General features: G+C 20.9%; 3 protein-coding genes across 3 annotated transcripts; 2 read left to right on the top strand and 1 right to left on the bottom strand.

The window, feature by feature from the left end:
* The first annotated feature begins 247 nt into the window (after window positions 1-247).
* Window positions 248-2,418, top strand: LOC105366563 (zinc finger protein 260). The gene is made up of 3 exons (XM_011505056.1): window positions 248-585; window positions 757-764; window positions 828-2,418. The coding sequence occupies exons 1-3, from the start codon at window positions 336-338 to the stop codon at window positions 2,382-2,384; spliced, it is 1,815 nt and encodes a 604-aa protein (XP_011503358.1). The 5' UTR covers window positions 248-335; the 3' UTR covers window positions 2,385-2,418.
* Window positions 2,419-10,042: 7,624 nt separating this feature from the next.
* Window positions 10,043-14,519, bottom strand: LOC105366539 (lysosomal alpha-glucosidase). Its single transcript, XM_011505020.1, has 15 exons — window positions 14,051-14,519; window positions 13,807-13,964; window positions 13,549-13,723; window positions 13,372-13,462; window positions 13,072-13,310; window positions 12,889-12,993; window positions 12,111-12,368; window positions 11,827-12,029; window positions 11,570-11,677; window positions 11,320-11,497; window positions 11,103-11,251; window positions 10,939-11,023; window positions 10,485-10,755; window positions 10,200-10,396; window positions 10,043-10,125 (listed from the first exon to the last, which is right to left on the bottom strand). Exons 1-15 carry the CDS (start codon window positions 14,339-14,341, stop codon window positions 10,057-10,059), a joined length of 2,577 nt encoding a protein of 858 aa, XP_011503322.1. The 5' UTR covers window positions 14,342-14,519; the 3' UTR covers window positions 10,043-10,056.
* A 1,841-nt stretch (window positions 14,520-16,360) lies between these two features.
* Window positions 16,361-17,717, top strand: Snm1 (DNA cross-link repair protein snm1). Its single transcript, XM_011505053.1, has 2 exons — window positions 16,361-17,577; window positions 17,710-17,717. Exons 1-2 carry the CDS (start codon window positions 16,407-16,409, stop codon window positions 17,715-17,717), a joined length of 1,179 nt encoding a protein of 392 aa, XP_011503355.1. The 5' UTR covers window positions 16,361-16,406.
* Window positions 17,718-24,220: the final 6,503 nt, after the last annotated feature.

Below are 24,220 nucleotides of genomic sequence, written 5' to 3'. Positions count from 1 at the left end.
TGACAAGGAGACAAAATAAAGAATAGAAGAACATGTCTCTAGATTCTCACAAAGTTCTCATAATTGTAAATACAGATGTATCCTTAAAGAACATTGAGATAGCAATTTGACTGGGTTCTACACACATATCTATAGGTGATTTGATAAGTGAAAATAAATTAAATTGTCTATACAATTAGTGATATTAAGTAATTGTCATTGATTTAAAATCTTTTTAAGAACTATGCTTTTTAATAAATACCAACAATCAGATCAAATTTATAAATTTCAAAACAATTATACCATTCTCAAAAAGTTCCTATTTGATTAATCTTGACTTATTATATACATCAATCATGACAAATACAAAGCAGATGATCATAGAATCAATAATTGAGCCAGTAAGAGAAGAAATTCAGCTGACAGAATTAAAGCCAGTCGAACAATCACGAATCAAAGAAAATATTGATGATAAAGATATCAACGTCACAGATGGTCTAAGAGCTTTACGCAGTTTTTCACATCAACAAATTCATGAATTTGAACAGTTGGAAACAGTTGGTTATTCAAAAAGGGGAAAAGGTAAAAAGTGGAAGCTTTTAAATAGTACAAACAAATTTCAATTTGAAACTGAAGATAAGAATTTTGTTAAAAAATTAAATAATTTACAGTGCAATAATAGAACAAAAAAATCAAAAATTGACGATGTGCAAAATAATGAATCAAATGAAAATGAAAATGGAGACTTTGAATATTTTGAAGATAAGAATGATGAAGAAATTTATGTATATCGTCAGCAAGATTTTTGTTCAAATACAAAAATTAAAAAATCGAAAATCGTTAAAAAAAAAATTATAATTAAAAATTTTGTCGAAATCAAGAAAGATAAAAAATTACAGAAAATCGATTTTCAATCAAATGTAAAACCTCGAACTAGGGGTAGACCTAGAAAAAATTTAACTATAATAACGAAATCAGATGCATTATCAAAGCCAAAAAGATCGAATTCGACCTTAGAATTCTTTGATCAGTCGGAAAAAGAACTTCAAAATAAAATTAATAATATAATACAGGCAAATTACCTTGTGGAGCAAGAGAACAACAATGTTCTGGATAATAGTCATAATAAAATGAAAAAAAAAGAGTTATGCAATGATAAGTATACTAAAGATCAACCGAAAAAATATTGTTGTCTCATATGTAAAGCACACTTTAAAGGTAGTGGAGGTTTACGTAACCACTATAAAGTTGTGCATACCTCTGGTCCATTATTCAAATGTGATGAATGCGGCAAAGAATTTCCTTTAAAAGAACGACTTAAACTTCATGTGCGTACTCATACGGGCTTTAAACCCTACAAATGTTCCGATTGTGATAAGAGTTTTGCCAGAGGAGGTCAACTAGTTCAGCATCGCCGTACCCATAATCAAATAAAACCATATAGTTGTCACCTTTGTTCTGGAACTTTTACGTGCGCAGCAAATTTAGCTTTACATGTAAAACGTCATAATGGTCAAAAAGACCACAAATGCGATATTTGTGGTAGGGGCTTTGTACGGCGAGATGCCTTGAAAAAACATTTAGAGTGCTTACATAGAGATGTTAAATCCTTTCTTTGTATTATTTGTAATAAAACATTTAAAGGTCATTTACCTCAGCATATGCGAACTCATGCTAAGGATAGACCACATGGCTGCGCCACCTGTGGTCAACGTTTTGCTCAAAAAAGTCAACTGACCGTTCACCAAAGAACACATTCTGGACAAAGACCCTTTAGATGTCTTGTGTGTTGGCAAGCTTTTGCCCATTCTACTGCCTTAAAATTACACACTAGAAGACACACGGGAGAAAGGCCCTTTAAATGTGCTGAATGCAATGCTGGATTTACGCAACTTCCTCATTGGAAAAAACATATGAAATGTATTCACGGTAGAAATGAACCATATTCTTGTAGAAAATGCAACAATTTTTTCAGAATTAAAAATGATTTAGAAGCTCACGAAAAAGATTGCCAGGTTGAATCTAATAATGACTCAACTAGTTCAGATCCTGGAAATTCTAGAGATGGAAATGAAGGAATATCAATTAATACGATAGGTAAATATAGAAATATGTCAATTGAAAAAATGAGACTACTACTAGCTGTCTTGTTGAAGAGAATTTCCAAACCTGATAGACTGGATGAATTAGGATTTGGTAAAAGGCTTATTGATGAAGTTCTTATAGATTCTTTAGTTTCTGCTGGTAAGGAGGCTATTAAAACTAATTCGATGTCTGAATTTGACGCACTAAGGCAAAATCTTGCTGTATTTCTACAATGGACAGTGCCCAAAGAACATTGGAATAGTTTTCGGAAAATGAAGAAGACTCCAGAAGAAGTACTGGAAACTCTTACTGCCACATAAAAATATTTACTTAAATAAGATATTTGTCAGTTTACGCAGGTTAGAAATTCCTTTTAAGGCAATAACGATATTTCCGATTCTATACTGATTTTATAAAAATAAAATAAAATTTGTATTCGTTATTTCATCTATCGTGGATATATTTTTTATTTCGCTTTTTTATTGTTAGTTGCTCTTATTCATAAAATTCTAATTTTATTAAAATATTTTATTCTAAATTAATATATTTTAATTTGTATATTAAGTTTTTAAAAAATGACAATTCATAAGTAAGGGTGTTATTTAAAAATTATTGTAAATTTGTTTTTATTAAAATATGATCACGGTAATCAGTCAATAAATAATCAAAATTATTATTATAATAATTTAAGAATAACTCTGTCTTTATTAAACACTATGATAAGAACGAACTTTTAATTAATTATAATTGATGTTTAAGAAAGACTTAGAACTGTAATTAATGTTTAAAAAAACTTTACAAAAAAAAGTTATTCAAAGGATTATGTAAAGGGTATAAATTTTCGTAGATTGCCAAATATTATTCTGTTTGTTGTAAACCTATAATAAACTATTTATAATATTTATTAGGGGATTAAAGTGCAATTGACTAAATTATTTCATACACTCATCTGGAAATTCAAATTACAATTTATTGAACAGTTTAAAAAGACATCGTTCATATTTAATAAAACATTAACATAATAAAATTTTTTAATATTAATAGGCACAGTGCATTTATTTATTCTAGAATAGCTTATTATAATTAAAATATTGATTGTAAGAAAATGTACTCATCTGAATTGATAATATAATACTTTAGTAGTCCATTGATTCAAACATTTAATTTAGTTCAAATTAAATCATATATTTCAGTGCGAAAACATGAACGTACTTGTACTGATAAATTATGTCAAAAAATGTATAAATTATTTACACCGCCTTACCATTAATATGCGATCAAATTAATTTTATCATACAAGCTGTATACCAAATTTTAAATATCCGCACTGCGATCAATTTTGTAGCACGAGGTTTAATAGTCAAGTTTAACAGGAATCCTGAAAAGTTATCATAATATATGTAAAATTTAACAAATAAAACAAGTAAAAATAGAAATGTTTCAGAACTATGTAACATAAACTTATATTATGCCAAAAGTCACATATTAGTGAGAAAAAGTACTGAAATATTTTTATTCAATGTTTTATCTTATTGTTTAAGAAAAACGGATATTGAAAATTGCGTAAAAATAAATAATTTATGATATTATGAACATAATTATACTGTAATTTAATTTTTATTGTTAGTCCTATTTTAATTAATTATATACTTTCATTTTTTATAAAAACAATTTAGAAAAAAGACCAATACACTGAACATTAAATAGGTTAGGTAAATGTGAATCGACAATAAATAATTATATAGTAAATATTTATCGTTATTATACAATATATATATTTTAATGTTTCATACTTATCCAAAGTATTCATTCTTTCATACTTATTTAAAGTATAAAATGAGAATTTGGCAAAGCCGAGTCTATATTTACATAATTATTTTAATTAAAAACTGACTTTTAAAAAGTATTTTAAAGTGACGAGAGTTTCGTAAATTCTCTGAGAAATTAAATTCTATTTCAGTAATAATTATTACAAAATTATATTTAATGATTTGTATTTATTATTAAAAGATTTGGTTAGATTTGTAATATATTTAACGTACTAAACGTATGATTAAATTTTTATAAAATAATTATTTTCAAAGATATTTATACTTAACATGTTTTTAAAGAATGTTCCTTATATATTCTTATGCAAAAATATATGTTAAGATATTTTGTTTTTGTTTTTTAATATTATAAAATTTTGTATAATATGAAAGTAATATTTGATAAATATATTTTATTCAGTTTAATTAATTTATACAAATTCAGATAAAAGAAAAATAAATCAAAAAGGGAAAGTATCTAAAGTACAGAAAATGAGAGAACAATAATAGTGACTTAACTGAAAATATTTCATATCAAAATCTGAATGTTACTTATGTTTGAAATATCGTAGAATATTATGCCAAGAAAGGCCAAAATATCAGTAATATAAAAGATAAAAAATGTTATAATCACGTTTGTACAAGAAAAATGTGCAATTTATATGTTATTTTAATTTTAAGAGAGTAAATCATGAGATTTGTATAATCAATGAGTGCCAAAGTCATTTGAAGTAATTTTGAAATTTGTATAGCTTTTATAGAAAAACTTTATATTAAATTGCATAATTCATTTTAGACTACCAAAGCAATAGTTTTAATATGCTTATAAGATATATACATAACTATAGAAATTGTTAGCTATACTTGTTTAAAATATAATTGTTTAATTATTTGCACATTTTTTTTCAATATAAGTTTTTGTATAATTTATCTTATCTTAGTTTTTCTAAATAATATAAAACAGTTTGTTTCATCTATAAAATTTTTCTTTTGTATTACTAATAGGTGAATATTATACAGATATATTATATTAGTAATTTACTAAAATATTTTATTTAACTTACACTACACAGTGAAAAATGTATATGCATCAAATTTAATCATCAATAATACAAAGTTTGTTCAGCAAAGGAATGGAGTCACTTATACTTATTTTCGATTAAATTTACTTAATAAATAAGTGAAGTATTACAAAATCTTTAAATAAACATTTATAAATTTAGTACTCCTTAATTGAGTGATAGAAAAATCTCATTACTTGTTCCAAGAGAAGTTTTAGTGTATATTTGTAATATCCAGTTATACAGTTAATTTTGCATTTTTATTATATGCCTAAAATACTTGTATTATAATAAAAATATTCGATCAATTGCTTATATAGATATATACTTACGATTTTAGATTTTTCTATGTGCAATGAACTTTATCCATAAATTTCACAACATAATTTACATACCGCTCTAATTAAAAGAAAAAAAAATTTACTATATTTAATTAGAAACAATAAATTTTTTTACATAATTTACATAAAATCTTTGAAAATTCTATATGTTATACATACAGATTTTGTTACAACTAAAGCGAATGGATTTATCTTACATAAAAAAATTTTTAAATAAATTTTTAATATACAAATAAATTATATTTATGATACAATTAATATTTACAGCTTTATACAGAAATAGTTTTATAAGGTCACTAATCTTATGTTTATTATAAATTAATCTATTATTTAGAACTCCATAGATTCTATATTAATCCAAATTTAAATTTCATAAGTAATAAGTTCATGATATCAAACTTTGGAGATTATAATTCAGTGTGATATTTCAATATGATTATATTACATTGGAAATATTTTAATTTGATGAAGTACCTTTGGTAAACTTTTTTTTTTGAAAATGAATACAAATATAATTTTACGTTAAACTCCTAATATCTAATGTGATTATAGTCAACAGCACAAAATTCATATTATTTCTCTTTCTAGTTAATAAATAAAAATAGCACATGTATCATTAATATTTCAATAATATAATTTTTTAAAAGTAAATTTATTTTAAATATTTACAATTACAAATTTTCAAATATAGTGTTTCGTTTTTAGCGGTATTTATATTGGTATAAAAATTCTTATTAATTCGTTATAATTCATATTCAGACTTTGAAATTATGATATAAATTTAAATTTATACTACCACCAATTTTAAATAAATGAAAGCTTAGACAATAAAGTAGATTTATATAATCTAAGTTTTGATAATATATAAGTTATTTGATATAAAATAATTTTACATTAATAAACATGATGGCGTGGTTGATAATAATTAGATTTAAGCAACATTAGAATATTATAAGCCAATACATTTGTAACAATTTAATTTTTTTAATCTTGTAAACTTATATGTAAAATCGAAAATGTTTTTATTACTTAAAGACTGTGTTACAAAAAAATATATGTATATGATTTACGTGCAACAAAATGTAAACTAAACATTTTTTTATTTAAAACCCTTCAAATTTATATATTTAATTTAATTAGATTTAAATAATATATTATTTACCAATACTTTAAATATTTTCTTATTACAATTTTGTATTATTAACTTATACAAATGCCAACAAAAACATTATTTTAAGATTAAAAGTACAGCAAATCTTTATGAACAGTATATCTAGATCAAAACTACAGTAAAGTTTTTAAAACAGTATATCAGATTATTAATCTTAATACTAATGTATTTAAATTACACAAAGGATTTTAAATATAGTAGATCAAAAATATATACTGACTAATTTGGTTTTCAAAACATTAAAAATACGCGCATTATATATAACATAATAGAAATGTAGTACACAAATTTAATTAATTTTAAAAATATTAAAAATATTAAAAATAATCTAAAAATAATAAAAAATTAGCTTACGAATTAAATAACTAATTAAAAATATAATTTCATATTATTCGATATCAACAAGACATCAAATTATTTATTGATCATTTTTTTATTTATAATTTATATATTTTAAATGTCATGTTATAAGTTATTTTTATTTATTCATATTGTGATCAATTTGTAGGATTTTTCATTAAATGAACTAATAACTTTAGCAATTTTACAAAATGAAACAAACATTTATCTATCATTTTAAGTAATAATATGATGATATTTATAAATTTATAAAACAAATTTTTAGATTCTTCTTTTTTCAAGATATCAAAAAATTCTACTTCATATTTACTATATATTTAAAATAGTTTAATTTTTGACAATAATAATTTAAAATAGTATTTGTAATTTAAATAAAAAATATTAAAAATATGAATATTACTAAGAGGTTTAAACTGTATTATCAAACATTCAATACTTTTACAAATTAGAAAAATAAACATATTAACAATATAAATATAAGAAAAATAAACTTATACCTTTGTAAAATTTATTCGACGAAATATATTTTGAGCTATTATCTTTGCAATCGTTGTGAAATCACCACGCAATCAAGTTAAAAATTATTGAATATTACACAAGATATGTTATATTACAAAAATTATTACTTGCTATTCTTTATATGAAATATTTATTTGTATGTGAAGAAAATACTTTAAAGACTGGAAAACCAGTAGATATTTAAGCATTTGTTCTGTTTTCTTTCTTCTTCTAAAATAAGGAATCATTTTTATATAAAACAAGTAATACTTCTAAATTAAAATTTTTAATCGAATTAATATAAAAAACAGAATATTAATAAACATTAATATTAATACATAATTAGAATTGTTAATATATACTCACTAATAAAATACTATATTTTAAATATATTATTATATTCAAAATTGAAAGCTTTTCATTACTTCTTATAAGTTACATTAAAAAATTCTTATACGTAAAATGCAGGTATAATTTGTTTTTAGCTTATATTTTCTATAAAATTTAAGAATACTATAGCTACAGTTTTGCTTATTTTTATATTGATTGTACTATTATCTACATTATTAATGTTATAATTTGAAAAATTATAAATGCTATTATTAATACAACAATGTATGCAATTTGAATTTCAACCATTATTAATTGATATGATATGAAATTAATACGAACTATTTTATAATTATAATTTCATAATATATATTAACTTTTTATAAAAAATATATTTTAAAAAATGTTTTAAAATAATTTAGAAATTTTTTTGATTAATTTTTTTTTATATTTAATAAAACTCTTGAAATGCTACATGTGCAACATTCATATTATAAGATCATTACAAAAATATTAATATAATTAATATGGTATTTAAATAACTATACATAAGAATTATTTTCAAAAGAAAATTAATAAATACAATATAATATTTCACACAATACAAACTTTTTATATTTGTTATCATATTAAACAATTAAACAATTATACAATTATACAATTAAATAAACTTCGAATATCTCTTCCATATAGAATTTAAAAAATTTGTAATTTAAGAAGCATGAAAATAATTGACTTGTTTTCCTACTTTATGGATTTATGAGTTACAGAATTATATATTAATTAAAATAATATTTATATTTTCATGTATAATTATGATGTACAAGATAAATACAAATTTCATAAAAACATTTTAACAAAATTAATTTTATTGAATATACAAAAATATTATAAAAGTACCTTTTCTATGATTGATAAAACTTTGTTTTATAATTAAACTATTTAATCATAGAAAGAATTAAATTAGAGTAGGAAATTGTAACTAACAAAAACATTTAATTATTTAATCACCTTTGTTGTAAGGTCTTCAAACATTTTCCTGAAATTTATATATAATTTGAAATACCATATTATGTTTTTGTTACATATTGTTTTTATTTTGCATATTTTATATAAAAATTCATCATCTTAAAATAAACATAAAAATTTACGCATATGTACTTTGTTTAAATAATGCAATTAAAAAAGTATGATTTACAAGTCATAGTTGAATATAGATATTTTCTTTTAATATTATTTTTTTTTAATTTATTTTATATATTTTAATTATTTTAATACAATTATTAAAACAAACAATATTTTACTAGTAAAAAGCATCATATTATAAATTATATGTAAAAACTTATGAATTAATTTTATAAGTTAATTTACTAGAATAGAATAAAATCAAAATAGTTCTAAAATAAAATAAAATATTTATTAAAGAGCAATAAAACTTTATGTAAAATTAACTGCAAACACGGTATCTTTATGCTTTACGTTCCTGTAATATAATTTATAATTCTTTCGATAATCAAATTTGTTATTTAAATTAATCTTTATTTATCCATAAACAGCTAATTTTTCTTGTACTTACAAAAAGAAAAAGGAAATTAGATGTTTAATTTTTTCTAATTTTTTTTTAATAACTACTTTATAATATTTTTTTCTAATTCATTTTTAATAACTACATTATTAATCCAATAATAATATTATTTGTAATGATAATAATAAAAATTACGGTAATTTCATAGTTTTATAGCTTACGAATACAATGATTCCTTGACTTTTAATAAGTATTTAATAATAATTATAATGTTTCATTTTATAATTTTTTGCTATAAAATGATTATAAGTCATATGTATTGTAATTCATTGTTTATATTTATAATATTGTTTAAATTATGAATATAAAATTTTAATTTCTGAATATAAATTGAAAATGTATATATGCAATATAATTGTAATTGAGCTTAATGTACATTTTATTTATTCAGATTTTAAAAAATATTTTTATTGTAATATATATAATTTATTGGAAATTATCTAATACACTTGAAAAATAATATACCATAAAATTAATTCATCACAAAATAATATATTTATCTTGAATTTATTTATGTATTAGATATAATATAGATTATGGATAAATATTTTCTTATGTAAACAATTTTTTATAAAATGTTTAAACTGTTTATTGTATGTAATTGATAAGTAGATTAATTGATAGTAGTTAATATATATAATAAATTACAATTAAATAAATCATGAATTTTTATTATATATTTATAGTACAATTGTATAGTTTATTATATTTTATTAAAATTAAAATACAAAAATTAGTAAGAAATACAATAAAATCTATAAATTATCATTAATTATTCTGTACACCATTATAATTGTTTTATCATTATTACTTTTCCTATTATTATAAATTAATTTTTCTATTCATTTGTCCAATTCAGAATGAAATTTTTTTTAAAATCCACTAATAAGTTATTGATTTCTAAATTCTAAACAAAATATTATAAAAATATTATTTGTAGGTAAACATTAAATTAGTAGTTAAAAAAATGCGGTAACTTACAAATTTTTCTTTGTCATATCTGAAAACAATTTCTTTTTTGTTAAAGAATACCTGTTTTACAACTTTAGAAACACCCATAATAATTATTTTTCCTAATTTCATGTATTTGTTATAAGAACCTTCAATTATAGTACTTTTTAATTCATTATTTATAACCTCAAATTTAAATAATATATATTGTTTCTTCTCAATAGAATCTACAAAGATAAAATTAATTAAAATTTTTATTTAATTTCTTTCTTTTTTATATATTTTACTAAAATTTAAAAGGGTACTCAATTTTACCTAAGCTATCTCCATCATCCCAATACAATTCTCCTTTAGCACTTTCCTTTTCATTCAAAGCAACAAGTAAACCATATGGTTTTTGACGACTCAATGTAGTTGATATACTTGGTTCTTGAACTGGTAATATGCATCCACCATAAATTAATACAGGTATTGTATCAATTGGGGCATCTAATGTATAATTTTGACCATTAGAAGACAAAATTTCAATTGTATAAATATTGTACCAAATTCCTTTTGGAATATAAGCATATACTTCTGTTTTTCCCTATAATCATAAGTTAAAAATGTATTTTTTAGAAGTTAATTATTATATTAACATTAATAAAATATAAATGAGAATAATTTAAGAGGAAAATATATTGTATTAAAAAAATTTTGTATAAAAATTTTCGTTATTTAGATTATCATTTATTAAATAAACATAATAGTTTTGTTAATTAAAGTTTACTTCACTAAGTACAGGTGCTATTAAAAGGCAGCTACCCCATAAGAACTGTGTATCAATATTAAATGTATTTGGATCATCATAAAATCTAAAAATAATTAGAATAAATATTTATAATATATTATTTATAAAAATATTATTATTGAGCAATAGCTCTAAACATTTACTCTACAAATAAAGGACGGGCTACAGTTTCAGCATATAGATGAGCACGATAAAATAAAGAATACAAATATGGTAATAGATAATATCGCATTCTTAAAGCTTTTTTAGAAGACATAATTACTATTTTACCCATTGCAACTGGATCCTGTTCCTTATAAATTTAAAAATTATTTTAAAATTAAATATTTTTATTTTAATTTTGTTTTAAATGTTATGTACAATAGTATCATCTGAATTATGATTTCGAGAAAATGGATAGAAAGCCCCTAATTGCATCCATCTATTACAAAGTGCCATAGTAGTATTACCATCAAAACCACATATATCAGCTCCAACCATTGGAATTTGAAATAAGTTAAAAACTAATATTTGTGGTATACTCATTCTTAAATCATGCCTGTAATCAATTATATTATCTCAATGTCTTTTAATTTAAGTAGTATAAAAATATAAACAATTTTTATCTTGCCATGAAGAGTAAACATCACCAGTCCAATGTCCTGCATAAGAGCCATGACCTATCCATGTAGATCGAGAAATAATAAATGGTCGCTTATTTCTAATTTTTTTTAATGCACTAAAAATATGTTGACAGTATATATTATTAATATTAATAAATATACAAATACATATAAAATAAATAACTTACAAAAAAGTAGATAATAATAAAACAAAAAATTTAAGATTATTTATAATTTTCAAAATTCAATATTTATCAAGACTTACTAGTTAACTACCATTGCTTGACTAGTACCATAAATATTATGAAGATTATAATGGAATCCCAGATATTGTTTTGCATTCATACATATAGTTTTCCTTGATAATAAATTCCCAACTATACCTGGTAAATATGGAGGATTATCCAAGGAATTGGGTATGCAACCATTAATGTAACCATTATAGAAATTTGAAGGTTCATTCATATCCTAAAAATTACAACTTTTAACTGAATTATATAATTGTATTTATAAATAGATTAAAGTTGAAATAATTTTATTAATGCACACTATCCAAGCACCATCGTATTCAAAGCTTTTATGCAGATCGTTCATCATTTCTGTGTAATACAATTTCGATTCTGGATTTGTAAAATCAGGCCAAGTAGTAGACCCAAAATTCCACACTTTGCCTTTAAAAGGTAGAGTATCATTTGCATTATAAATAAAAATACCTCTGCGAACACCTTCATCATACGGAATATATGTTCCTTTCTTCTCAGACGCTGAAATACCAGCATCAATTAATGGAATGTAGTGCATTCCAGCCTATAAATACATAATTAAAAAAAAAATTATTACTCTCAATTTCCATGATATTCTTAATATTTATATACGATTGTTAAGCTCTAAATTTGTACAAACACATAATGTTTTTTAAAGGACATTAATCAAGTAGTAATGTAATTTTAAATTTTTTAATGCATTAATTAACATAAGTTAGTTTCTATATTTTTCTTCAAAAATTTTTTTTTATTGAAAAAAATCAATAAAATAAATGTGTAACGATATTATGTACAATTAGTACAACAATAGTTTATTATGATTTATAATGTTAAAAACTAAAAATAAATATAAAACAAATTAAAAATGATTATATTCAATTTTTTAAATTTTTCTTAAAATAATAATTTATTTAAAAAGTTCAACGTTTTTTTCACATAGTTGCGTACAAATACAAACTGTACTCATTTAATAAAATATAGAAAACATATATAATATATAAAACAAACAATACACAATATTATCTATATATATATATATATATATATGAATAATTATAACTTACAATATGAATTTCTTTTATAAAATTGGGAAGACCTTTAAATTTTGTTTTATCGTATGTGAAATCATTTCTTTTATCCATATAGTCTAAATCATTCCACTGGGTATCCTAAAAAATAAATAAACATATTTTAAACTTATATTAATTTATATTAATATTAATTACTTAAATTATCTTGATACAAACAAATGGAATCAGAGCATCTCTTGTTCTTTTTAAAACAGCTTTAGTATTATTTAAAGAACCATAACCAAATCTGCATAAGTGAAAACCAAGAGACCAATAAGGAGGTAAAAAAGGTTTTCCTATAATCTTTGAATATTGCTTCAAAACATCGGCAGGTGTTGGACCAATAAAAAAGTAGATATCAAAAATTCCTCCGATACTTTTAAATGTTATAGCAGGTGCTGGTTGCAAAATAATATCTGTAAATGAAAACAAATTAAAATTATTAATTAATAATCATAAATTACTTTTGAAACTTACCCATTGCATTACTATTTAAAAATAATACTCCATGAGCTTTTCCTGTTTGTTCAAGTATCATATAAAATGGATGAGATCCATACAAATTTGCCTAAAATATAAATATTGCTTCATTAACAGTATATTAATAAAATTTATAATCAATTAAAAGAATCGTATCTATAATAGAATATATACATTTTCGGTTGGTGGTTGGTCAGCATTAAAAAGTGTAAATTTTTGCCAGTTTGTATTTAATCTTAAATTACTTCTATGTTCCCCAAGACCATAAAGATTATGAGATGGTAATGTAGAACTAATTTGTAAAAATTGATTTGCAAATATGAAACCACCAATTCCAATAGAATTAAATCTGAAATTTTATACATTTTATAATATATTTTAATAATCTATTTTAATAATCAGTTCATTAATAAATGATTTAAATATAATTACAAAACTTGTTTATCACTTGCACGTATTACTTGAAAACCGGGTATATATTCATCAGTTTTAAGTTCATACTGAGCATAAACTGTTTTTTTTAAATTAGCTTCTGAATTTATTCTTATTGGTAAAGGTGGTTCATAACGTTTTTCTGATGGGTTAAATATCTGTAAAAATAGAACAACTTTTATTATTCATGGGAAATATAAAATCCATTATTTTCTTTTTTAATTCTTTAATAAAATGAAATTACCTTCATCCTTAGAATAGTATTATCTACTCTAATACTTTCATATTTAATAAATAGTAGATCTTCTTTATAAAAAGAATTTTGCTTTAAATGTAAAAATGCTGAAAAATCATTACCATGTTTAGTAAAATTTTCATATTCATATAAGCTCCAATTTTTGGGATAGTAACAATATGGCACATTGAGATGAACTTGCTTTTTATAATCAAATTGATGCAATGGATGCCAACAACATCTTCTTTGAATACAATTAAGTTGTGATGCTCCACTTTCTGGATGGCAATCAAATCGCATATTTAATGGTACAAATTTACATTGCACACCATTATCTTTTTGATATTTTGTTATAGATTCATTTTTAGAAGTGTCAAATAAACTGTTATTCTTTATTAATTTGTTCTTTCTATTGACACAAAAATGATTTAACTCTACCTGAGTTTTAATATGTTTTACTTGAACTATTTTAAAACATATTGAATATTTATAAAGTAAACAAAAACCAAACACAAAAAGAGTAATAAATATAATATATTTCATCTTATCCACAATTGAAGATGATACTTTTAATTTTAAATATTTGTTTGTGGTTTTATCTTCATTCAAATGTACACTACAATTATCCATTGCGAAAATAATTTTTGATTCTTGAGACTCATGATTATTTGTTTTATTAAATTTTTTATAATTACCAAAAAGATTATTCATATTGCTTTTGTTTTTGATTCAGATGTTAAGTATTAATAAAAACTAAAATTAATTAAACTAAAATTAATAAAAAGTACATGTATTTATATATTTATATTTATAAGATTAATAATAGAAATTCTATAAGAATTTCTGTATATGTTAAAAATAAAAGAAATTAACATTTAAAATTATTATAACAAATATATAATAATGAATAACAAAATAATTATATTTGAGATTATAAACAATATACATTTTAAAATATTTTTAAATTTAAAGCATCTGATTGAATAATTAGAAGAAAAATATAAAATTTTTACTATTTAACAAGTCTTATGAATACATTAACTTTGATATGTTTCTAAGTATCAGTAAAATAATTAAAAGGAAATGGAAGATCAGTTTAATATGAAATTACAATTTTTACTAATAGTTCGTATATGAAATTTATACAGTATGTACAGTTAATACGGTATCGAATAATTAATATTGTATTCAAATTTAAAATTAATTTAGATTTAATATTTAAATATAAATTAGAATACAATATTCAAATAAGTGAATAATATTAATCGTAAACATTGAATAATTTAATTATCAAAGGCTCATGTAACAGTCTACACTGATAGGTTACCCAGTAACGTTTTTAGCATGAGTACGCCACTGTTTGCGGAAAACGTAAAACTCTCACTTTTTAATTTCTATTATATTTCTAAACTTGAATTAATTAAGAAAGCTAGGGAACTTTCAGTTTTAACATATTATTTTATATAAATAAAACTATTAAATATATTTAAATAATATATAATTTTAATTAATAGTTAATTAATATTTTTTAATGATATTAAATAACTCATTGTTACATACCATATTCATGATTTTAAAACAAAATAAATTTTTATTCCAATTTCACTATAATCCTTATATCCATTTAATAAGCTTTATTATTCTCAAATAATAATTAATTCGTAGTGTACTTATCGTAATATTCTTTTATTTTGAATAAGTAAATATTAATAATAATCTGACTATAAAATATTAATAGTGGAGTAAATGGTATGTGTTTCTATGAAATAAATCAAATATATATTATTGATTAAATAAAATGTGTTATAATCACTAACTTGTACGATACATATAACTTGACATCTTAAAAATTACATAAAATAATTTATTTAAAAAGATTTTAACATATACCAATATTATTATGAACTTAAATTGTATCCAATGTAAAACCTAAACTATTCACTGACATTTTGATATGATGGCCTGAATATGTACATGTACTGTGAATAAATTTGGACTATTGAAAATATTATAAGATATGCTTTTCAATATTAAATGAACTTTAAAATAAATCACAAGAATAATTTCACTAACAATGTTAATAAAATAAATCATTTTATATGATAGTGACAATCGATTTATTAACTTAACCTAATTCGAATTATATTTGATCTAAAATAAGATAATAATTAAAGAATTCTTTCAAGAAAATTGATGTAATTCCTGTTATAGCAAATCTTAAATAAAAATAACAAAAAAGGTTAAGAGAGTGATTATATATACGTGGGTGTATGTGTATGTATCTATATTTTGTGAGAGCAATATTTAAACTTGAATTTGTGCATTAATTAAAATAATTATTTTTATTCAAGAGAAAGTTGAAAAAATGTCAACATTTCTTGGATTTATTGATGAAATTCCTGGTATTTCTATTGACTGCTTTGATGAAGAAAATTTAAATTCATCTGTGTTTTTCTTAAGTCATTGTCATTATGATCATATGAAGGGACTAGATTATAAATTTTTTAATTATTTAATGAAAACAAATAAATTTCTTTATTGTAGTCATATAAGTAGATTAATTTTAAAACATACTTTTAATTTAAGTAGTGATTTAAATAAATATGTGAAAATATTATCATTAAATGATTCAATAATTATAAATTATAAATATGATAATATTCATCATTCATTAAAAGTATCTAGTATTTCATCTGGGCATTGCCCAGGATCAATTATGTTTTTATATAATTTGAAAGATAAAAGAATCTTATATACAGGTGATTTTAGGATTAATATAGAAGATTTTTCAAACTTAAAATCTTTACATTATATTTATAACACAGAATTTATTCCATTAAATATCGATACAATTTACATAGATACAACATTTTTTAATGTAGACTATAATTTTTTTCCAAGTAGATTTAGTAGTATGAAAGAACTATATATAACTGTAAAAGATTGGATAGAAAAAGATCCAAAAAACGTTGTTTTATTAGAAATATCTGCGTTATATGGCAGTGAGTTTATTTATATTGAATTATCAAAAATTTTGCATAAAAAAATTCATGTTCAAGATCAGGCTTATAAGATTTATAAGCAAATGGAAATATTAACTAATTGTGTTACTGATGTTAGTGAAAGCACGCCCATTCATGCATGTATTAATAAAAATAGTTGGAAAAACACACTTAAATTAAAATGCAGATCTAATATTAATCAAAAGCATATTTTAACTATCGTTCTTTCAGCTAAGAAATGGATTGATAAGAATACATCTTGCATTATTGAATGGGATAACATAAGAAAACAGACAAAAAATTTATGTTATTCGACACATGCTTCTTATAGTGAACTAAAGGCTTTTCTAGTATATTTCAAGCCACAACAAGTTATTGCTTGTGTTTGCGATAAAAATGATCGAAAAAAAATCTATGACTTATTGTCATCAATTATACAAATAATTAAAAGTGGTGAAGTTTATAATAACAGAATGAAACTAGATGTTTTAAAATATAAATTATGTACATATGATTTGAAACCTGCTATAATCAGTAATAATAATGAAAATTTATAAAGAAAATTTTTTTAATTATTCGAAGAATATTTAATATTTACTGATTACATTAGTATTACATACACTGATACTGTTATGAAACTTCAATTGAATTATCATACTATTCTAGCTGACTAAGGAATAATTAATCAAATATCCTTAGTTCATCTACTATACTTTGTATTCTTACACAATATTTTAATTATGTATTATACACAATTTCACCTGATTGTTCATAGAAACAAAAATAAATTTTTTTTACAAAAATTTACTCTGTGAAACCATATATGTACATCTTTTACTATTTATACTCCCATATATACTGCTCCTCAACTCATCTTCAACCTGTTATGATACGACGGAATTCTCTGGTTTTATCAAAAAAATAAGATATTAACAGTGACCTATCTTTTCCAATCATTAAAATTGGTTAACTTCACATTAAATTACAACTTGTTGATGCAAATGTTGTGATTGCATCCTGATATAATTACAGGGAGAATAAGCGATTATGAAAGGTATTATTAAGATATTATATTAAGATATTATAGATCTGAGAAAAGAATATAAAAGTTATACGACATAAACATGCACTCTTGTTATATTTAGATAACATAAACGCAAAATATTAGTTGTAACAATTACTCTTGTTTAGTTTAAATGAAAATAAAGCATCAGAAAAATAATTATTTCAAATTACTATACATAGTTTTAGAAAATTGTAGAAATTTATGTTAAAATAGCTTTTCAATTATTAAATAGTTGAATAATTATTTTAAAAAATATATTCAGTTATGGATACTTATAATTGGCCTTGTTGCGTATGGTTCATATATAAAAGTTACCTTAATTATAAAATAATTCTAAAATTTATAAGTTATAAAAAGTTTTATTAATTGGTTAAAGTAATGAATTGTTGAAATGAAAATTAAAATGTAAGATCATCTTGTTTTTTAGACTTGCCATTAAATGTTTCAGTATTTAAAATCTTTTTGATGATATTCAGTATTTTTAGATTTAAAGAAACAGTTGATTTTCTACTTAGTAAATACGTAAATTGTAATTACAGTAGATTGTTTTAGTAATACGACTAATATCACTTTTAGAAAAATTACTGGTGATACAACTTGATTATAATTGAATAAAACTAACTATATGTAATAAAATAAAAAATTATTGAAATATGCATACGCGATTTTAACTTACGATGAGTTAAATTAAAAGTATGAAACCCGGGATTAGGTTCATTCTTTATTAAAACCTTTATGTTATTTTACAAAAATAACTATATTTTTTAGGTGAACTTTTAATATTCAAAAATCGAACAATACGTCCAATCAATAATAATAGTCAGAACTAGCCAGATCTAAACGAAAAAATAGTAATTGGAAATTCCTACGTTATAATGATATATTGAAAACAATGAAACGTAATAATAAAATTTTGTAAGTATCATAAAATATATTAATTATGTAGTTTTAATAAAATATTAATTATTTATTAATCAAATTCTATTTTTTATTTTCTTTTAAAAAAATTATTTTTTTAAGCAGTTTTGTATACAATATTATAAAATAAGACTTTTACTTTATTTGACATTAAAATTACAAAATTTGAAAAAATTAAATCATATATTTTAGTAATCAGGGAAATGATAATTAAATAACAACAGTACAAAGTAATGCTAGTATGTACGAAACCGTCTATTTATTATATACAATTTTTATTTTATGAAGTATAACATCTGTACTTATAAAAGTGCTCAAAAAATTGAAATATTCTTAATTTAAAAATGATTTTACATAAATGTTGATGTAAAAAAATTATTTTTACTTAAGTTATTTACTATTAAACAAAAAAAATATTTATTTAATGATTGATAATTCGGTTACTTTGGAATAAACAACTTATTAAAATTGTCTGTGAAACATATATTTCGTTAAGGAGAATACACTTAACTGTGCACTCACCAATCAGGTTTTTGTATGGTGCATGATGGTATTTAACAAATTGTGTGTATATTATGCTGATCGCTATCATATCTAGCTCAATTATAAGGTTCAATCCATGACAGACAGTATATACTTAACTTATATATTTATAACTAATATACTAACTTATATATATAACAAAATCTATTTTTATTTTACGTAGCTTTATATATTTAAATATGTAAATATAAACTTGTACTAAAAGTATTTATTATTTAATACATGGTACAAACTCTACGATCTGCATATACATATATAAATTATTCTGTAAAACTAACAATCATAAAATTAAAAATGATGATTTAGAACAAAATTTTTAAAAAATCATCTATTTTTTTTAATATTTATTTTTGAGCAAATCTACTTTTAGAATTTTTCATAATTGATTCATATGTATATATTTTTTAGATATATTAAACAATTTGAATCTTACAATATGTAAGTTTAATTATAAAATATTTCATATATTTTCTCTTGAATTTTTAATTGAATAATTCTTTAATAAAAACTATTTACTATTGCGATTTATAAATATATTGGCAGTTAGTCTATTATAAAATGTCTGATATTTTATTGTTAGATTCTACTAAAATTATGGCTGCTATATAATTTGTTAGTACATGTTTAATTTGAGAACAAATTAATTTCGTAATAATTATAATATATTCACAATCATTAAATGAACTAATATTTGTAAAATGTTATATTATTAAAATAACAAGGATAATTTATTTCTCTTCTATAAATAGTTAATGAAATCAGTATGATCATGTTTTTCTTGTATGCATATTCTACAATGGAATTATCGATATAAATATTATACAATTACAAAATGTTTATAATGTTAATTGGGAATTGAATTAAGAAGAATGAAGTAATAGAAAATAAAAATTATAATAAAGATTAACATATGAGTTGGACATAGCTATTGAAAAAGGGAACAAATAATTAAAAATAGGAAAGAGGTAGAGAGAGAAAGAGACATAGAAACAGAGACAGAAAAACAGAAGATATATAAATGATGTCGATGAAAACAATCAGAGGATGTCGTTGTTATTATTAATATGAATGTAATCCCTGATTATTGGGTGTAAATTTTATGCATTATTTTATATTACTATGAAATCAAAAAAAAAATGAAAAAATCAATGTTTGTGTTAAGTAAGATCGATCTAATTTGCTAAAATAGATAACCATAAGCAAGTGTAAAAACTCATTCAAATTTTTACTATAACTTCGTATTTGCTAATTACAATTATTACTAAAAATCACATGGCATTTGAATGGTGATAATATGTATATTAATTTCGTATTAATATTTATTATAATTCAAGTTGTTTTTATCTCATAAGGTGGCACAAAATATATTAGAATTAAAAAATGTAATTAATATTGATTTATTTATATTTATTTTTCTCAGAAGAAGTTTTTGAAAATTGATACTATTTAATATTAGTTTTAAAATAATTGTAAATTTGTTTTTATTTAATTCGACTTTATGGTAATAATTTTTATTTATAGATTTTTCATAGAAATTTATAAAAATATAGAATTGTGTTAAGAAAACAGTATTCAATGAATGTTTTTTTAATTTCATCACAGAAAATAAGATATAAATATATTTCAAATAATAGGAAAGATAGTGTTTTAAATAATTCTTTATTTGTAATAATTTCAATACAATATTGATGGCTAAATCTTTTAAATAAAAGAACTTAATAATTAATAACTTAATAGCAATCGATCATTAAATTGGATTAAGTATTTTCTTTTTTGCATTATTTGTTGTTAAATTTAAATTTCTAAGTATACAAATAAAAAAATTTCCTTTATTTAATAAATTTATATACGAATAAAATTTTTTGTCATAAATTCATATCTTAAAAAACTATTATTATGTAATAAAAAATATTAAACCTATTAATTAGTAAATTTAGTAAATAGATTATCAGAAATGTTTACGTAATATTTAGTTACAGCGATAAAACTAACAGTAAAGATTATATATATGATTGAAAAAGAGGGTAAACAAAATCAAGGTCATATAGTATTCAGTAGTAAAACTTATTTGTATTAAACTTTTATTGTTTTGTCATTTTTAATATAAGGCATCAGAAATGTATTTATAAATTTTAGTTAATGTTTAATAATATGAATATCATTAATTAAATATATGTACATTTTAGTAAAGTATAATATAGAGGCTAAAAAATCTTGAAATATAGAATTAATATTCTAAAATGTCAAAATTTTGATACTATTCGAAATATATAATAAAAGATAAAAAAATCTAATAGAAAAAGTTAATTTTTTATATTTCTTACGATTTTAATTCATTAACTTGCACATAAAAATTATTATTTTTGTTTTACTGTACAGTAAAATTCATTGTTACCAGATAACAATTATTTAAAATTCAATAATGTAATATATGTTGCGTTATTAATGAGATATTTTTCTAAAGTTGTGCCTAATAATAAATTCGTACATTGCTGTTTGGCTATTTTTACTAGACAAAATTTTTAAATATTACTTAAGTATAATTTGTGATAAATTTTTGATAAATAAATAAAAAAAAATTAATTTCTGAAATTTATATGTTTATAAAAGAAATATTAAAAATATAAAATTTCAAATAATAGATTAAACTTACAAGTAGGAAAATATGATAGCAAAAAAATGAATTAAAAATAAATTCATAATACTATTATTTAATAATTAATAAAGAACTAATTAATTTAATTATAAAGTATTACTTATATATATATATATATATATATATAATCTAAAATTTGCAGCTTGTAAATATTGGAAATTTTTATATACATTGAATAAATATATTAGTAAGATATTCTATATACTACTTAATTAATTCTGTTATAATTTAAAAGATGTTTTTTGTATTTTCTATTATTTTTGATAGACGATTATTATATATACCTAAATTTAAATAAAAATGTTACTTGAATTTATGTAGTTTTTGTGCACTACTAATATTTTATTTAACAAAATAAAGTAAAAAAAAATAATATAATTGTCAAAATATTAATTATGGTAATATATTTGATAATATACATTAAATATCTAGAAAACGTATTTATACTTCAATTCCAAGATGATTTGCTAATATCAAACATATATATAGAGAGGAAATATTTTTATTAAACTTAAGTATCTACTTATTAAGATGAATTTACAACTGGAATAAACAGACAATTCATAATGTATTTATAAAAAATTTATAATTAGTTTTGTATGATAATATATTTAAATAGTATATAATTACGAACACGATTGTATTACATTCTATAACAGTTAATGTATTTATGGAAATATGCTAACCATTTCAAAATTAATATCAAGTTGCAATATACGAGAAGAAAAGGAGGCATACGGAAAAAAGGTCGAGTTCAATCAAAATATGTAATGTGGCAGGAAGAGTAAGCCTAATCAATAGTTACGACCCTTAAAGTTAAGCTATTAGTGGGATCCTAAGATATCACAAGCTCATATGCTTCTCACTTTTACGATATTTGTTTTAATTTAGCAAAACTTAAAATGTAGAAAAAAGTTTGTCTCTTTCAGACTTGTGATTATGATGCAAGCTTATTGGCTCTTTATAATAGCGTAATATCGATATATAATTCTACAAGTTACAAAAAATAAAAATTATTTGGTATATTACTGAAAAAAAATCTAAATCATTTTATATTTATAAATAGTGGTAACCTTAAAAAATTTTTAAATTATATATTTTTATTATATATTTTTTCATTAATGTATAGTTAAAATTGTATACATCAGTTTTTTAATTTATTTGAATATGATTTGTTAAAATATTAATATTATTAATTAATATTAATAAAAATACATTATTTTTAAATAAATAGTCCAATATATTTATTTCTTTGCCTACATATATATAAATGAAATTTATCTATATATTCAGACTCTTAATGAGTTTATATTTTTACTTTCTCTATTTCTATATTGTATTTATTTTACACTGCATAGTTTTATGATTCTTGATAAGATTGTTAATCAAAAATATTAAAATTTAAAACTGTATGTAAATAATCAAAATATAAGAGAACAAAGAGAAGAAATATGTAAAATATTATAAAAACATTATTTAATAATAAATATTAATTAGATATACTTATTTTTAATAAGTTTTATAAGAATTAAATTATTTCCAAAGTTTTTTTAATTATTAAATTTTGAATATTAAATGTATAAACAAAATATGTTACGGCCATTAATACAAATTAAAAATTGTATCTAACATTTAAAACATACAATTGGATCTTGGTATTCAATAAATTTTAAGAATAAAAACTGGATAAAAAAGAGACATTTTTTATCTAATATATTCATAACTTATTTTAATACAAGCATACATATTTAAACTTATAAATAATACAGTGACATAATTATTTAAATAAATTAAACATTGGAAAATATGTTTTATAATACTGTTCTGTAATAAAAGTTTACTATTCTCAAATAATTTTATATTATACATTTATATTCATATTACTTAAAATAACTAATTTGAAATATTACATTTAATTTTAATAAAAACATAAAATTAAAGGTGTTTATCATTATTTATGGTATAAATTGTATTAATAAACTTTGAAATCATTA

Source organism: Ceratosolen solmsi, unplaced genomic scaffold, assembly GCF_000503995.2.
Source record: "Ceratosolen solmsi marchali unplaced genomic scaffold, CerSol_1.0 scaffold49, whole genome shotgun sequence".
Classification (NCBI taxonomy): Eukaryota; Metazoa; Arthropoda; class Insecta; order Hymenoptera; family Agaonidae; genus Ceratosolen; species Ceratosolen solmsi.
Note: the sequence above shows the minus strand (reverse complement) of the source record. Positions and strands in the feature narration are given on the sequence as shown.

What these genes read in the sequence shown, in the direction of transcription:
- LOC105366563 (XM_011505056.1), top strand. Translation starts at nt 336, where the DNA reads ATGACAAATACAAAGCAGATGATCATAGAATCAATAATTGAGCCAGTA.
- Snm1 (XM_011505053.1), top strand. Translation starts at nt 16,407, where the DNA reads ATGTCAACATTTCTTGGATTTATTGATGAAATTCCTGGTATTTCTATT.
- LOC105366539 (XM_011505020.1), bottom strand. Translation starts at nt 14,341, where the DNA reads ATGCGATTTGATTGCCATCCAGAAAGTGGAGCATCACAACTTAATTGT. An exon ending in ACCAACCACCAACCGAAAAT is followed by an intron (nt 13,463 to 13,548) that starts GTATATATTCTA and finishes TTTATATTTTAG; the next exon opens with GCAAATTTGTATGGATCTCA. An exon ending in TAGCACCTGTACTTAGTGAA is followed by an intron (nt 10,756 to 10,938) that starts GTAAACTTTAAT and finishes TTATGATTATAG; the next exon opens with GGAAAAACAGAAGTATATGC.